The following is a 17,797-nucleotide window of genomic DNA, read 5'->3' as shown; positions in this document are numbered from 1 at the left end:
CAAGAACTCCAAGTAAAAAGATCTTGTCATATTTTGCCAGATGAAAAAGTTCTGGAGCTTGGTTGCATAGCAACGTGAACTTGACACTACTGAACTATACACTTAAAAATGGTTAAGATGAGAAGTTTTAGGTTATGTGTTCTTTATCACTCTTAGAAAGAAAACAAGAGACCTGCTATAAAGTTACAGCTCCTGTGAAATCCAATTAAGCCATGCTATTTAGGTGTGATCAAATCATTATATTTCTGTTCAAATAAAGGCAAATATTTTTATTCTGTTTGTAGGGAGAGGACAGTGTGCAGACATCCAGAGTTTCTTCCTACATAAGCATAATTCTGCCCTCTTTTGTTTTTAATGCCTCTGTAGGCATCTTATGAACAGTTTTTAAAATGGTATATAAAAAGATCATGTTTAATTCACTTTATTGAATTTCAAGAACAGTTCCACAAATTAAGTCCCTTCGACATCTCCAGTGACAAACAGTAAGGGACAAAAATTAATCAAGAACTTGGTATGCCTTCCTGAAATAAAAATAAAGTCTTCAAACCATGCTTTCCACGCCTTGGAGCACACCATTTAATTGGTGGGGCCAGACAGCCAAGCTTAACACAGCAAAGAGATTTACTGATTGTTATATAGAAACCTGACTGGGGCAAGCTGTTCCTTAGCCATGCATCCAGGGCCTAGACTCATCATGCTTTCTGGATCCCTTTCTCGCCTCCACCCATCCCCATCTGGACACTCCTCACTCTGCAGCTTACGAGATTGTTTCTGACAGGCATACAGAGCTCTGCCACGGCCTGCCCTCCCCTCTGGAGCTCTGCACCACACACTCCACACACCCAGTCTGTTCTCATCTCTACCTCGCTTCGTGGCTTCCCTCATCCCTGCCAGGCTGGCCTTGCCACTTGCCTTATGACCCAGAGACTGCAATCCCCGTGCCTGCTGGGTGAAATGAGGAGAGGCGAGCTGTCGTTAAAGACAAGCGGGTTCCAATAGGTAGCTTCCTCTTCACTTACAGGATTGGGCAAATCCCTTCACCTTAATTTCCTCACTTTAAACATTGGAACCATAGTGTCTCTAAAATTGCTTCTTTATATTCTTACCTCCTGTAAGCGAATCTACTCCTCCCTTTTGGGATTCCCTGGCCCCTGGATCTCAAACCTGTTTACACATCGAAACAACCTGAGGATTATATGATGTAGGTAATCAGGGGACAGCATTTCCAAACTATGTCCACAGAACAGTAGTACCTACAAGATGTGAGTAGGTATACTTCAGAACAGGGTATTTAGACAATAAGTTTAAAAGACACCACTAAATTAAATTCAATAACTGTCTTCACTGTAGGACTTCTCAGAGTGTTTAATAAGATAATTTGTGTTATGCATGTCCAAACTTATTTTGACCCTGGAAATTTTCCTTAGCCTATCCCTATCCCCCTCACCCTACACCCCTTCCAAATACCCATTTTTTTTTTTAAGATTTATTTATTTGAGAGAGAGCATGAGAGGGGAGAAGGTCAGAAGGAGAAGCAGATTCCCTGAGGAGCTGGGAGTCTGATGTGGGACTCGATCCCTGGACTCTGGGATCATGACCTGAGCTGAAGGCAGTTGCTTAACCAATTGAGCCACCTAGGTGCCCCCAAATACCTATTAATGTACTGACACCTGGAAAAAACATGAGTCTTCTACCAAAAACTGTTCAGGAAACATAGTCAAGCAGTGGAAAGAGCAGATTCCTGACCTCTGAGGTGCGGCCTCTTTCCTGGCCCGCTGAGAGGCTGCATCAAAGCCAACTAGCATGACATGCTGTGAACATTGTCAAGCCTTCCTTGTTCCCTGTGTGCCCTGCTCAGATCCCGTAGGCACTACCTGTGTGGCTGGAATCATCTTCCCCATAACCTAGGCAGACCAGACGCTCCTTCCCCAAGCCTGAGGGGGTCTGAATTCATGGATTTCTTTTCATTGTTTCACTTAACAGTGTTTTGCAGTGACAGTGACATAACAGCTCCTGGAGACTATGCACAGCTATTCTTTTAAGTTACCACGTGAGCCACGTAGGCCTGATCAACTAATGTGAAAATGCTTGTCCCTCACTACTCTCATTTTAGTTACTGGGGCATTTGCCCGAAGGCAAATTAAAGACATGAATCTTAAGAGAGATGAACTAGGAGGGCCAAAAACATTTGAAATTTGAGTCCCAAATGCAAAAAAGAAAAGAGTTGACCTAATTTCTATGAAAATTTCTTGTACTTCATTCTAGATCAACCCCCTTGGCACCAGAGCCTTTGCTAAACTACAGTGTCCAATGACAGTCCAGGCGGTACTTGGCCAGCACTGACCCACTCCAATCAGCTGTGAGATTTCCGTGACATTTACGTTGCTCATGGAGTAGAAAGATCCACTTATCGGCCATTAGCCAACATGTCATACTTCCTGGATGTTTTCCACATCAAGTTGCCCAGTTTCCCTTGGTTTTTTACATTTTAATGAGAAAAACGGTTATGATAAAGTTAGTCTAGAATTTAAAGCATGAGAGCAAGTGTCCCCTTCCACCTGAGATATTAAAGCCCTTGTTAGATGGCTTTCAGAGCTCGACTGGCATTTCTTCTCTACACAGCTCTGTTCTGATGGCTTCTCCTCACACAGAACCTGAGGCCAGTAGGCAGTGGAAGGGTTAGTGCTAAGAGACCAACCCAGAAGTCTCGGGATAAGCAGTGTTTTAAATCTAAGGCCCCCCAAAACTTTAGCCATCTAAATACAATATTTATTTGAGCCAGCCCCTCTGAGCATGCAAGAGCAATCATCTGTGAAAAAGAAATTGCTCTTGGTGATGATACAGTGAGGACCACATAGCAAAACAAAGGGGGAAGAAAAAACTTCTAGAAAAAAATTTAATAAAAGTTGTTCCAAATACATATCCAGGCTCATTAAGAAAATAGAGAACATTTTCAGGGCCAAAATAAAGAAGGATCTGGAAATCAGATGGTTGGCTGACCCTAAAGCAGTGGCAGTCCGAGGGGCGAGAGATTTTCTGATCTCAATAACCTAGGCATTTGTTTTAATAGCCTTATATAGGAATGCTGGGTGGCTCAGTTGGTTAAGCATCTGCCTTCAGCTCAGGTCATGATCCCAGGGTCTGGGATTGAGTCCTGCATCAGGCTCCTTAGAGCCTGTTTCTCCCTCTGCCTGCCGCTTCCCTACTTGTGCTCCCTCACTCTCTCTCTCTCTCTGTCTCACTCTCTTTCTCTCTGACAAATAAATGAAAAAAAATTTTTTTTAAGATTTTGTTTATTTATCTGACAGACAGAGATCACAAGTAGGCACAGAGGCAGGCAGGGAGAGTAGGGGAAGCAGGCTCGCTGCTTTGCAGAGAGCCCGATGTGGGGCTCAATCGCCAGGACCCTGGGATCATGACCTGAGCTGAAGACAGAGGCTTTAACCCACTGAGCCACCCAGGCACCCCCAAATAAATGAAATCTTTAAAAAAAAAAAATGGCCTTATATCCCCTATATAGGAGTTGGAATGGAGTCTTCTGCTTAAAGCTGGGAACTTGTGTAAAAGGATGGGCCTTAGGTTTGGGGTGTGTGTGTCCCTAAGAATTCAAAACTATAACCTCTAAGTTTTAGAATTCTCATGTATCTTACTTGTGGTTCTGTAAATTGCACACTAAGAAAAGTGGTCAGTTTGGAAGTACTTAGGAATCTTCAGAAGGAAACTCAGATCTTCTCTGGCAGGTGGAGCCCTCAACCCAGTCCTCATAGGATTCCTTCAGGTAAATGCAAAGTACCCATGAGCTCACAATCCAAAATTACCGAAAACCAAAGGAATGTTATTACTCAGATTCTCTGAGGTTTGCCAGTACATATGGGAAGCATGGAGATCAGAACATTAGATAAGGAAGTCAGGCCCAGTCAGGTGTTCCTGCATTCTCTCCAAAGTTAGCAATGGTTGTTAAGTAGCAGGTACATTGAAAGTTCTCCAAAATAAAAAAAGAAAAGAAAGTTCTCCAAATACTATCATTTCTCCTGAAACATATTTTCCTAAAAATACCACTGCATTATGGAATTTTGGCCCCACAAAAATAACAGGACTAACGGGGAACATGAGTTCAGAGCACAACATTCAAAACTGTGCAGTCTAGTAAAACAATCCACTTTAAAAAAATTAATAATAAATTCAAAAACTCCCATTTTAAGCATCGTAAGTGCCTAATTTAAATTATGCTACAGTAAATATACCACTTTGCCTGGATTTGTAAAAACAGACCCATGAAGCTTCCTGGTGCCTGTGAGTGTGATGTAGCACTGTGGCTTAGAGTGACGGAGACAGGATGGAAGGAAGGACATTCTTAGGACAAAGTGTCACGATACCAGAGGTGGATGGCTGTGACTCATTGTCTTGTTATTCCTTCTGCACCAGCTTAAAATAGGAATCCAGCTTCTGTTGTTTTGCCAGGTCCTTCTGTTCATAACAAAAAAGACTGTTTGTGTGGCTCTAAGTAAGACTGAATGCCATAAAAGTGCTACTCAGCTGCTTGTGACATTAGAGCCTCTCCCTCAGTCTGTGGCACGTGCCTCTAATCCTCTTCAAAGCAAATGATGGCTCCCATTCAGTTCCATTCTCCTTTCTTTTGGCTCTTCTTCCATGTGGCCTCTGATAAAGCTCAGTGTGGGCCCCTTTACTCCCGTTGGTCTGATGCCTCATCTTCTCTCATCTCCTCACAAGCTTCTCCTCCACATGTGTAAGCCTCTCCTCCTTCTCGGTGTCTGGACTCTTGTGACCAGGACACACATTTGTGTGGAAGATGCTGTAGTAAATGCTTTCATGAGGAAAAGCACAGAGGCTCAGGAGCATGAGCTACACAGACATAGAATGAGGGTGAACAGAAGTGAGAAACTGGATATGGTGTGGCGGGGGGTTTCCTCCCAGGTCACTGATGGCGGCTGGGCAGCATCCTTACCTTCCCCTGATGCTACTCAGTGGCACCAAATATAATCCCCTCACACTTTAAAAAGTTTAATGGTATATTGCGTGATTTTTTTACCACACAAAAAATTAATATATTATATATATATATATATATATATATATATTACCTTCTCCTTTACCTCATGAACAATCAAATTTTGAGGTAACGTCTCATGGTTTACTGATTTTGTGCCCATTTTACCTACCACATATGAGCAAATTCACATATTGCATAACTATAGTGTAACAAAAGGGACTGTACATGTCACTTTCAAATTTTGGGGAAGCTTTATCAGAAATTTAGTTTGGGACACGGTGCTTAGAAAGTGGATTCTTGAACTACACTTGAGTGAATTTATGTGGAAGCTGGGGTTAGGGGATAGAATGGGGTATAGATGTGTCCAACAAAGTACTATAGTTAATATAAATCCAACCTGTGACCCTAATGAGAACCTCATAATGCATCTAAGTGTCACAACCGACTCTCAGCAGTTGGCACTCTTGGCGTGTTAACTATTAAAGGAGCATCTATATGAACAATTGAGAGAAAGGAGAGCAGTCCTGAGTCTTGTATCACCAGAGTGCTTACAGGAGAGGCAAGGAAGGTGAGAATAATCAGGAAAGCTTCCTTTACATTTTCCTCCATAGGAATGCACGCCCATTTTTCCCAGAAACAGTGACTGAGTAACAAACCCTGAGCTACTTGTCGAGACAAAAGCTGGCCAAGGATGCCCATTCTTCTAGGGGCTGAGAAAGATGCAAACACCATTCAGTGCATTAACTGCTGATGGTGTAGACTGTGAAAGCTAAGATCTGTGTCCCTAGCTCCCAGGGAACTCTGGCTGGGACTGCTTCAGACTGGGTCCAAGAGACCAGGCATGGCTAGCTCTGCGCATAGATGAGCACAAATACTCAGTAGAGAAAGCCAGGGAGTGCCTGTGAGCGGAGCTGAGAGTCTTCACAAACAGCTCCTTGTCCTCCCCAACGCACTGATGTAGGGTCTCTGGAGATCCCATAGTCCCTGACAATAAAGCAGGGGACACCATAATGTTTAGATGGAGACATTTTCAAAGCTGATGTTTCTAATCAACCATAAGCAGCTCTCCTCCTGCTGTGCACGCTCTCTCTCAAATAAATAAAATCTTTAAGAGAAAAAAAAAAATCCAAAGGCACCTCCCCCCACACCAAACTTACTAATGAGAAACTGCCAAGTGCAGCCCTGAAATCTGTGTTTTAAGAAGCCTTCCAGGTCACTCTGATACTCCATGAAGTTTAAAACTGATCTCATTCGGGGCGCCTGGGTGGCTCAGTGGGTTAAGCCACTGCCTTCGGCTCAGGTCATGATCTCGGGCTCCTGGGATCGAGTCCCGCATCGGGCTCTCTGCTCGGCAGGGGCCTGCTTCCCTCTCTCTCTCTCTCTCTGCCTGCCTCTCTATCTACTTGTGATCTCTCTCTGTCAAATAAATAAAATCTTTAAAAAAAAAAAAATCTCATTCAAATTAGACGACCTGTGCTGAATTTTTTAACAGACTAGTATTTTTAAGCAGTCCTCTTGAACTTGGCCTGCACAACACAACGGGTTCAAGGTCAAGGAAGCTTCTCTGCAACACGAGAACCGTGCCCTCAGCGTGGAGGAGTTGCAGAGGTGATTCTCATCCAGCTCATGCAAAAAGGATCCTGAGTCCCTAAATACGATTTATGGAGACAGGGAACCCAAAAAGAGTCCCCTGTTTTGTCCCACTTCTCATGCCCTCAGATGAGCATCTGTCTATAATGAGCGTGGACAGCTTAGCCTATAGCCTATAGCCAGCTGCTGTCACAGGGAGCAGAGACAGGAAAGAGAAGGAGGAGAAATGTGAAGAGGTGGTGGTGGGGACACAGCAGGTGACCAGGTGGGAATAGCCAGGCCTGGCCTCCTCCTGCTCCTCACACCATGTTGACCTCCCACACAGCTTGAAACGGGACACCTAGAGGTGCCTGTGCGACTCAGTCGGTTAGTTGTCTGCCTTCAGCTGGGGTCATGATCCAGGGTTGTGGGATCGAGTCCTGGGTCAGGATCCCTGCTCGAAGGGGAGTCTGCTTGTCTCTCTCCCTCTGCCGCTACCCCGTCTTTTGCGCGCGCGCGCTCTGTCCCTCTCAAATAAATAAAGTCTTTAAAAATAAAAAATAGGGGGTGCCTGGGTGGCTCAGTCCGGGAGGCATCTGCCTTTGGCTCAGGTCATGATCTCAGGGTCCTGGGATCAAGCCCCATGTCCATCTGGCTCCATGCTCATCTGAGAGTCTGCTTCTCCCACTCCCTCAGCCCCTCCTCCTTGCTCGTGCTTTCTCTCTCTCTCTCTTCTCACTCTTTCTCAAATAAATAAATAAAATCTTTAAAAAATAAAAATAAAGGGTGCCTAGGTGGCTCAGTTGGTTAAGCGACGGCCTTCGGCTCAGGACACGATCCTAGAGTCCCGGGATCGAGTCCCTCATCAGGCTCCCTGCTTGGCAGGGAGTCTGCTTCTCCCTCTGACCCTCCCCCTTCTCATGCTCGCTCGCTCTCTCTCATTCTCTGTCTTTCAAATAAATAAATAAAATCTTTTTTAAAAAATAAAATAAAAAATAAAAACAAGTATAAATATAAACAAAATAAAAATAAAAAACAAAAATAAATAAATGGAACATCTAGTGAGCTAGTGTGGCTATCATCTGGGAAAAGGAAGAGGTACCTGTGTTAAAAACTGGGTAGATTGCCTTCTGCATTCCACTACACAAAACAGTAGCAGTGAAGTTAGCAAGGGCAAACAGAGTGGCAAAGAACAAAACATACAAATTAGGAGCAAAACTTGAATACTTCTAGAGGGAAAAAAAAAACACAAGCAAAATAAACTCAGCAGGTACTTTATTTCACCTCAACTTTCTATAAAATTAATTCTTAAAGAGAGCATTACAGAGAGCTAAACAGGTGAACTGGATTCATAAAGCCAGAGTGAAGTTCCCAGGTATCAAAGAGGACCTGGGTATATTTGATCTTCCTACCATGTTCATGCCAGACCAGCTGTCTCCACATCTTCATCCTTACCATTTCCAATAGCCACACCAAGGGGTGTACGCAAAAAAAAAGGCCGGGGGGGGGGGTGTAACTTGTTTTGACTCAATGTAAAGTTGCCAGTGAGACTTCAGTTTAATAAGATTCTACCTGATCTTTTGATCTTTTCTTTCCTTTATCCATACAACAGTCTTTGTCAAATCTGGCCCTATTTCATGTTTATCTAAACAAACATGGTTAAAACTGATAAGATGGGAGAGGGGGCATTGCTCCCAATTCACAGCAGAGACAGCTTCAAGAAATTATCAGATAAGAAAGAAACATGAATAAAATTCAAAAGTCTACGTTCTAGGAGCATCTGGGTGGCTCGGTTGGTTAGGCATCTGCTTTTGGCTCAGGTCATGATCCAGGGTCCTGGGATCAAGCCCCATATCAGGTTCCCTGCTCAGCAGAAGTCCACATCCTGTTTCATTTTTCTTATCCCCTGTGCCTCACCAGTCTAACCAACAATGCAGAAGGATCTCTAGGGCAGTTCTTCCAAGGGAGCAAATGGTCACCTTCTGCCCATTCACAATATCCAAGCTAAAGATGCTAAGTAGAGAAGTGGTGCTGGCCTCTTGGAGGAGAAGTATGAAGAATGTCCCCAGATTTGTCCCCAGTACTGCCATTCAGTGCCATTATGTTATCCTATAAATATGTTTATTGAGCGTGCTCCTTTGAAACATCTTACTAAGGAGCTCTTCAACCTTACCATCCTATCTCTGTCCCTCCTAATGGGGAAAGATCTGACAAGCCCACTTACAACAAAGAGGAATCTCCCAGAACCTTCTAAGAAGGAAAGTGGGCCAAGTCAAGCCTGTGCTTAGCAGTGCTCAGCGCTGATTCAAGCTTATGTTCTAGTTAGAAATAAACGCTTTCTAGTGACACTAGTTGGAAGCAAAGAACTATTGAATTCATCTATTAATTATAATTAAAAGTGCTACAAAAGACACTGGGTTGTGCGAGATCCCATAAAGGGGAGCTTGCCTGTCTGTGAGGTTGGGGCGACTTCGAGGGCAGGTATATTTACTGGTGATCTATCTGAGTTGATGAGTTCATGTTCACCTGGTTGTGTGCAGGCACAGGGACAAAGTGGGGTGAAGTAGAAAGCATTTAGGCTACAAGTGAGAAGCAGCAGGGTGCATGGAAGGAGCAAGAAGGTGACCAAGAGGCTGAAGTGAGCAAAGTGTTGGGAAGAGTACAGAGGGGTGAGGTGGGAAGGTGGGGCACATCACGCAGGCCTTGTGGAGGTGGGGCAGTTGGTGTTTTATTCTGTGGGTCCGGGGCCCCTCTGCACCGCCAGGCTGCAGTGGTACCACAGGCTCAAGAGCAATGCGGTGTGTTGCCCAACTGCTCTCCTAGGCCTGCGCTCTGGCCCTCTGAGGGTTGGGGTGGAGAAGATCGACGTGTCGCTGGGCTCAGAGCATTCCTTTGGGTGGCCCGTGTGCTGGTCTTGGCACAGGCATTTGGCTCACTCACAGACAGCCTGTCTAGCTTCATGACTTGGAATAATCATGTAATGACTTCAGTGTCGCCTGTCTGGATCATTCTTTGAAACACTCTCCTGCTGTCCCAGGGGAGCCCTGGTGGTGGCGGAGCTTGGAGCAACAGGAAGACTTCCTCGTCATTCCTGCTCAGTACCGCCAGGCACCCATCCAGGAAGGCCAGACTAGAGGTGCCTCCTATTTACCTGAGCATGGTGGCATTCTTCCAGAAGTTCAGGTGCTCATTTACAGTGTGTCAGCATGAAACCTGGCTTACAAATTAGTCCACCTTTGAAGAATATTTGATACACTGTGTATTTTGACATTGTCTTGTGGGTCCCCCTTGGGATATTGCTGGATGTAGAATTCAGTAAATACTCAGGAAGTGACCCTGAATGGCAACCACTGTTGGGTTGGTCTGAGTGGTAGGCCACTTGGTGCTGCACTTCCTGGCTCATGTCCCATGCCCCATATGTGGTGAGACACCTGCTTTGACCACCCTGACATCCCTGGGCACTGTCAAGCCCCTGCCCACTGTCTAAGCACCAGCCCTCTGCCTTACTCATTTTATGGAAACCACCACACATCATCATTAGTAGATCAGTATATGCAAGGGGTTAAGTGAAACCTTTGTTAAAGGGGTAATAAAGAGATAGAGAAAGGAGAAAACAAAGAAAAGCAAAGGAGAATAATAAAAATAATAAAAAAAATAATAGGGGCGCCTGGGTGGCTCAGTGGGTTAAGCCTCTGCCTTTGGCTCAGGTCATGATCTCAGGGTCCTGGGATCGAGCCCCGCATTGGGCTCTCTGCTCAGCAGGGAGCCTGCTTCCCCCTCTCTCTCTGCCTGCTGCTCTGCCTACTTATGATCTATCTCTCTCTCTCTCTGTCAAATAAATAAAATCTTTTTAAAAAATAAATATAAAAAGAGCATGCACCATTTATTGAACACCCACTTTATACCAGATGTTCTACAAACACTATTGCTCATCATGACTCTACAAGGTTATGTGACTCCCATTTAACTGATTAGAACAGTGGAGCCCAGGGAGGTTCAAGAATTTGTCAGATCTTCACAATAAGAAAAAGGCTGGTCTGGGGTTCCCACTGGACAACGATGCTATGCTTCTATGCAGTGAAGGAGGAAGCTAGAAGCACCATGAAGACAAGAGCCCAGTTGTTTTGCATGGAACCTCTGTATATCCAGCATCCTTGCTGTGCACACTGCCCTTAGCACCTCTGCCAACATCTGTCTGTTTCCTCGATATCCTGCTCTCCCTCTCACTTCCCTCCCAACCCTGTCTTAAGAGAAAAGCTGTCTACCAGACTGCTGTCCCCAACTCCTGACCTCTCCCTCCGGTTTCTGGCCACTTCCTGTTTTAAAATCATCCCCACCTCTGGGACGATGGGAAGTCAGCATTGAATAGAAGGGGCCTTCCCCAGAGATTTCCTTAAGGAATTCAGAGCCAGTGTTGAGTGGGTGAGCAAAATCATGGCTTTATGCTTTCCAAAGACCTTCAGCAGGCTTCCCACAGTGGCCAGGAAGTGGGGGCAGATGAAATGACAGCTTGAAAGCCCCAGAGGCCTTAACCTCTGCCTCTTAATTAATTGAATACATCCTTTTAGCTGGCTGGAGTCTCTGTTCCCTGGCCGGTGTTAATACAACCTCAAGTCGGTAGCATGTCTCAACACAGAGAGATGATCTTACAGATAATGGTAGTGTGGCGACAGCAGTGGGGTCAGAACCCCAATGAGGCCCCCAAGTCATCCAATCAAAGGAGACATGTGCTCAGGAGGGAGCGATGAGGAAGACCTTGATACCTAGTAGGCCGTCAGGTCAGCAGCCAGGTGAGCACCCCAACTGGAAGAGTAAGCATCTGTTGGTCCTATGGGCAGGATCTGAGCTCCCAAGCTCAAAGTGGCCCAGGCCAGCCTAGGACATCAAGAGATATATATAAAATGACTTTTGTATTTAGCAGAATTCTCTAAGGAAAAGACTGCATGTAGGGGACCCAAAATTCTATTAAGCCTGGGGTGAGAGGAGGGAGCCTCCAAGGGACATGGTGGGGTCAGTCACAGTAGGTAATGGCCAAGATGCTTTATAAAAGACTCTAAATCTCATTATCTGCAAGGGCATTCCTTTTACACACGAGGCGTGCAAGCTGGGGATAAGCAGGAGGAGGAACTGTTCACTGGCCCTCAACTATCCTCCTCCCATGTGTCAGTTATCCTCTCATCGGCTAGAAGGGGTTCCGGATTGCTTTCCCTGCCCAGAGTGTCCACACACCTCTATTCTTCAGCCCTGATGAGAGAGATGTTGCAGAATACAATCTTAGAATATTGTAATGTAAATCTTTGTACCCCTTCAGTCGGGGCCCTAATCTCTGGGTCAAAATCATGGCATTGACCCAGCTTTTCTTACACTGGCCCATCACGGTGGTAATTATGGCCATACTTCCAAGGCCCTTCTGGAGTACAGGTCTCTTGGAAAGCAGGTGGCCAGAGAGTTCCACTGACTTGTTCTTTTTTTTTTTTTTTAATCCTTTTCAGATTATCAAGGAGGTCCCTCCACCCCCTGCAGAAGAGAGTGAGGTAAGTGACCACAGCAGGGAGCAACCGGATGGAGAGGGTGGTAAGGTGGGACAGAGAGCTGGCTGGGCTGGCCGGGGACTCAAGCCCCTGCAAAGTAGAGCTAAATCAGGCCCAGGGAGTGGGGAGGAAGTCTTGGATCCTTGGCAAATCGGGGACGAACAGGAACTGAACGGAACTGGCCCCCACAGACAGAATGGTTTGGGAGGGTTTTCTCCCTGCAAAGATAAGATCTGAAATGCAAACATAGATACTTTTATCCATACAATTTTCTCCTCTGACACAGACCCTGTGGGTTTCTCTCTTCCCTGCAAAAAATATGCTTCCTGTATGTAGATCAGGGCAAATTTGTTACATTCTCCCAACAGTTAGTGATTCTAGGAACAGCCTGATGCTGAAGTATTCCACTTTGCTCTCACTGAAAATAATGTCACCTAAAGATCTGCCAGGCAGTGATACAAATATGTGAGTGTCGGGAACGGATATGCTAATATCCTGACCTTGCTCTCAAATCCTCATCATTTAAAGGAAGAGAAAACATCTTAGATTCCTCCATAAATTGGTCAGTAGGCAGTTCTGGTGCAAGCATGGCCTGGGGTAAAATCTGGTGGAGGCATTAAAGGCTAACCATGAAAAGGAGCATCCCTGGGCACGGGCGTTCGGCCAGGAGCTTTCCTCATCCCCTGATCACGCCCAAAGCAACAGGCCTCCCTGGATGCATCACTCACCAATTTAGAAGCCAGGGTACAGGTCTGAAAATTTAGTGGAATCAAAAGATACAGGGGCAAGGATTCAAGTTCATTGCCCTCAACCCCTTAAGTCTATTGTATCCAAACTGAGCACAATCCCCTCACCCTTCCTCTTCCCAATGCCTTTATCAAGTTTCCTGCACACGGAGAGAAGAATGATTGAATTTAACATTCCATGGGTCTGTTATACCCTGAACCATATGCTCATAAGCCAAGGGATTTAATAGCTGCAATCAATTAAAGCACATATTGTTGGAATGCAAACTTTCTGCCCAAAAATCAAGGGAGGAAATTACATTGCTTTGCAAAAAGGAGGGAGGAAAAAAATCCTCTTTACATCCACAAAAGCCTTTTCTTAATCCTTCAAGAGAAAGCACCATGGCGAGTTCCACGGGTTCCAGTTTGGCTGTTTTCCTTGTGTGCAGCTGTCTCATACTACCAAAGGAAAATAGGGCAAGAATCTTTCGCTTAAAGAAGTTGCTCTGTTTGCCCTGGGGTGAAGAATGTTTCCTCCCTTCATTATGTTCAGTTAGAGGAGCTGTTGCCCTTTCTTCTGGTGCTGACTCTGCATTTGCCTTTGGAAGGTGACCTGGCAGCCACTGTGGTCAAAATACAGCAGGGGACTTAGGTACCGGGCTATGGGGAGTGATTTACCCACTACCACCTAGTTGCATGCACTATTTCCAGAGAAGTCATACTTCCAGCTGAAGAAGGCCGACTGGATTTCTGAAAGAGAAGGACAAGCTTGGGATCCTTGAGATCTAGAGGTCTGTGTTAGACCTGAAGGAGTTTCCAGGCTGGCTGGGGCAGCTACAGGCTGTGCTGCTCACTCAGCACCTATGTTTGTCTTCATAATTCCTTGGCCTCATGAGTTAAGCAGCCTGAATCTCCTTCCTAATGTTTCAGCAGAGAAATAAAGAAATTCCACAGGAACAGATAATGTAATTTAGCCCTACCAAGGGTCTTACACAGTGCTCCAAAAATCACAGTCTGAATCTAGACTTCTAGAACCTTCTCCACTCCAGCTTCTTGCATTCAAATCCCACCAGTCCCACAGCTCATATGCTACTATCTCCACAAAAACACTGGAATTCCTCCCACCAGGACTAATTTTTCATTTCTCCCTTCTCCACATTACAGGGTTATTTTACTGACCTTTTCTTTTGCATCAGTGTTTAAGATCATTAGCTACTTGAAGGTCAGGACCTATATCACACGAATCTTGGACTTATCCCCAAAGAACTTAACACATTGTCTAACACTCAATTAATGGCTCTATAAAGTCAAACGCTCTGCCATATATGTGAACAAGTTCAACATTAATTATCCAAACTTTCATCAGTTCTATAAGCATCATATCCTAAGGGAGACATATCTACTATGTAAATAGCTAAACTTAGAATGAACACAACTTTATAATGAGCTCTCAGTGGTCCTTTTTAATAAGGAATATTGAAATACATAATATAAAAAACATGACTTTTTGAGATTCCAGCAACCAACAGTGATCCTTCTGTATAAAGAGAAGACAAAGAAAAATTACTTTTCTCGAGACCTCGGTAAAAGCAAGAAATCTCAATTTCAACAATGAAGAGGGGTATTTTCTGGGTTGAGAGTCTTTTCTAATTGGCAGCAGAGTGAGGGTTCCTCACAAAGCCTCTAGCTTCTCCAAATGAATGGCAGTTTAAGGCAGAATCCAGTAATGTACTTCATCTGATGGTTTAGTTCTAAGTCACCTGCCATGGATTTTGTGACTGTGTTTCTTTGGGAGGAAGAGAGCTGCATGCTAAAGGCACTGACATGAGTGGGCATACAATTAACGATAAGCACCTGGCTTTGAATAATGAACTTATTTCCAGGTTCATTATCATGCTCACTCATCCTAACAATTTCTCTGTGGCAAGAACTTTTTTTTAAATGGGAAAATCGAGTTATGGGAAAATCATGTAACTTGTCTAGGACCAGACAAGTTGAAGCACTTTACAGCTATGCCTCCAAGGAAAGTCAGAGTTGTCCCCTACTCTGGAAGGGTAAAGAGCCAAGCGACCGCCAGGCATCTTCTTTCCAGCAGACATTCCAAGCACACTGTCGCACGTGTGCGCACACACACACACACACACACACACACACACACACACGCTTCAAGCATTAGTGTTAGAACAGGCCCAGAATTCAGTATTCTCTATTTCAACAGTTTAAAAAAGGAACATTGATACTAAAAAAGGAAATACACTATTCTTCATTGAAGAATACAGGGCAATCATGGTGCTGTCCTTAATCATTGTGTTTGCATGTAAACAGATATGATATGGGCTCCTGATATGTGAAATGCAACTCAGAATGGGGAAATCTTCGGTCAGCTGGGATTTTTGGTATTTACAAAGAGAAGTGTTGTCGGATTTTTCTGACTTGCCAGTTCATTCCTAGGAATTCATCTCCAAGGCTGACCTTGAGGGTGACCGCTCTGGCTTATCCCCAAAGACCTCAGATGAGACAGGACAGCCAGTTCTGCTCTGGGTTCTGCCCTCCAGAGCCTCATGTGCCTGGGAGTTTCAGTGGCCTTGGTCCTTTACTCATGTCGTCACCCCACAAAACATACTCTTCTATAAATATAGATGATCTTGGTGGCAGATTTATTCTTTTCACACTCTTTATTTTTCTCAAAATATAACACTGTGCTGGCAAGCTGTGGGAGCTCAGGTCCAGTTGCTGGAGTGAGTAAATGAAGGAATAGACAAATAAAGGGCCTTGTTTGTGGCTAGATGGGATTCTCCTCAGGGTTGAAAATGGGTTACCCTTCCATGAACTGTCACATGGAACTGTTTCCTTGGGCTCTATTCTGCTTTGGGTACGTTCCCCTTTGCGTAGATAGTTGCAGGTGTTGCCTGCAGCACAGTGACTTGGGGGTGAGCAGCCTAATCTGGCTCAGAATAGAGCCTTGTATTCTGTGGGGGATCGGGGAGTTCTTCACAGACTAGCCTACATTCCAGCCCTATTCTAAAAGAGGTATAGAAGTAGCAGAAGAAGGATGTTCTGAACACACACAGCCAAGAATGTTGAAGCGTGGAGTTGTCCAGAAGCCCAGCATGATTAGAAAGATGGCGAAATTCAGTGTCTCAGGTCGGCATGAGACTAACCCAGTTATGGGCAAACTGAGCTTACATGTTTCAGGCTCGGGGTTCTGGAGCTCTCTCTCCCTGGAGCAGGGCTGCCTGAGGACCCGAGGCTCAGAAGGGATGTCTGCCATCTGAGTAACATGCTGCCACTCATTTTACCCACTCATCAGCCAACTAGATGTCTGGGGCCACCACATCCTTTAAGATTTAAACATAACTTCCCCTGATGGGAAACCAGCATCCCTCCCTAATCTCTGCGGTTTCTCCAGACACCACTGACTCCTCCTCCTTGCTCCAGCCATATCTCATCTTCATCTGCCAAGCACCATCTTACAAACCTGATTCCTACACTCCACGACCTCACCTCCCCCCACCCAAACCCAAGGCATCTCAAGCACAAGACCATCTGCATAGGGACTTGAAAAGGTTTCAAAGGACAGGGGTGAGTTCCAGCACAGGCCACCATCCTTGTCAGTCCTGCTCCTGGGAGGTGCCTAAGACCCTCTTCTCAGGGGGGGCCCAGGCAGTCTGCTGGCAGCTCTCACAGCCACCGTCCTCTGCTGACTGCCCACAAGCCCTCCATCCCCACTACTTTGCTCATGCAGAGCAATGTGTCTTCTCCCGTCTGTCCTTTAATAATCGCAGAGGATCTGTGTCCAGGGAGTTCTTCCTCAACATCCCCACCCCCCACGTCCTTGAAGGGCAGTATGATGGAGGCTTCCCAAGAAAGACTTTCTATTTAATTCGATCTAGAGATTCGCTTCAAGTGCTGCCGATGTTCTCGGTGGCATTGCTGGGGACTGTGATTTTACTCCATCAGTTTTGGGCCAAATGAAAAGACACATCAAAGAGTCCCTTCTCTTCTGAAGATTGCAAAACCCTCCCGTCTCTAGAATGTGTAAACAGAGCCATGGTAACTGCAGGGAATTTCTGACTCTCCTGTCGGTCGAACCCTGGGCCTTTGTGTTGTCTTTGCTGCTGTTGTTTGAGTTTGGCAGGCAAGCTCCGGTCAGGGGATTACACCGCGGACTTGGCGTAGCAGATCGAAGTCCTGGCATTTCCTGTTGTGGGAAGGCCAGCCCCTGCTGCGCATGTGCAGCAGAGTGGAGCCTAGAGCCTGTAGCAGGTCCAAGGCAGACCAACGACATGAGGAAGGGCAGCTCCGGGAGCATGTAGGGGGAAACTCCCAGGACAAGGCATCAGGGAACAGGACCAGAGCTTCAGCTCCACTGATCCCTTCATTTCCCTGGATCTGACTGTGCAATGAATAGGCTCCAGTAATGGTCTCTAGTGTTTGTACTCCAGTTCTTTAAAAAAAATTAAGAGACCCCGAAGACCATTTCAGTTCTATTGAATTGAATAAATCGGCTTTAGTCTTGGAGTTTCTTATGTTCTTGGTGCTGTCATGTTCAGTTTTGAGTGACATAACTTCATTTCTCTCCTTTGGAAAACTGCACAAGACCAACCGTGAAAACACATTTCATATATGACAGACAGACAGACAGACACCCACCTCCAGGCATAGTTTAACTGTATGTGTAAGATATCTAAGGTTTTTGCTTTGACATCCTAAGCCTTCTGAAATTCTCACTGTGAGCTGATATTTGGGGCTCTTTGACTTTATTATTTTATCCTATCTTACAGTCATAAAGCCTCCAAATGAGCAGGATCAAGGAGGGGAGGGTAGAAAAGTAGCATTTATTTGATACCATCAAATGACTGGAAAAGCAAAATCCAAAGGACAAAACCCAGAATGTTGCCAACACTGAGAAAGAAATGAGGGTGAGGTTTCCTGGGCTCGAAGGCAGCTCTGCCCCCCAT

At 45.3% G+C, this 17,797-nt stretch overlaps 1 protein-coding gene across 1 annotated transcript in view; it reads left to right on the top strand.

Moving 5' to 3' along the window:
• Nucleotides 1–17,797, top strand: part of ANTXR1 (ANTXR cell adhesion molecule 1) — a 212,560-nt gene that overhangs the window by 135,770 nt on the left and 58,993 nt on the right. The window contains exon 14 of the mRNA XM_045979412.1: nucleotides 12,073–12,114. Coding sequence (XP_045835368.1) covers nucleotides 12,073–12,114 — 42 coding nt within the window. The remainder of the gene's footprint in view (nucleotides 1–12,072; nucleotides 12,115–17,797) is intronic.

Source organism: Meles meles, chromosome 15 (genome assembly GCF_922984935.1).
Source record: "Meles meles chromosome 15, mMelMel3.1 paternal haplotype, whole genome shotgun sequence".
Lineage (NCBI taxonomy): Eukaryota > Metazoa > Chordata > Mammalia > Carnivora > Mustelidae > Meles > Meles meles.
This window is presented reverse-complemented; position numbering and strand designations above follow the sequence as displayed.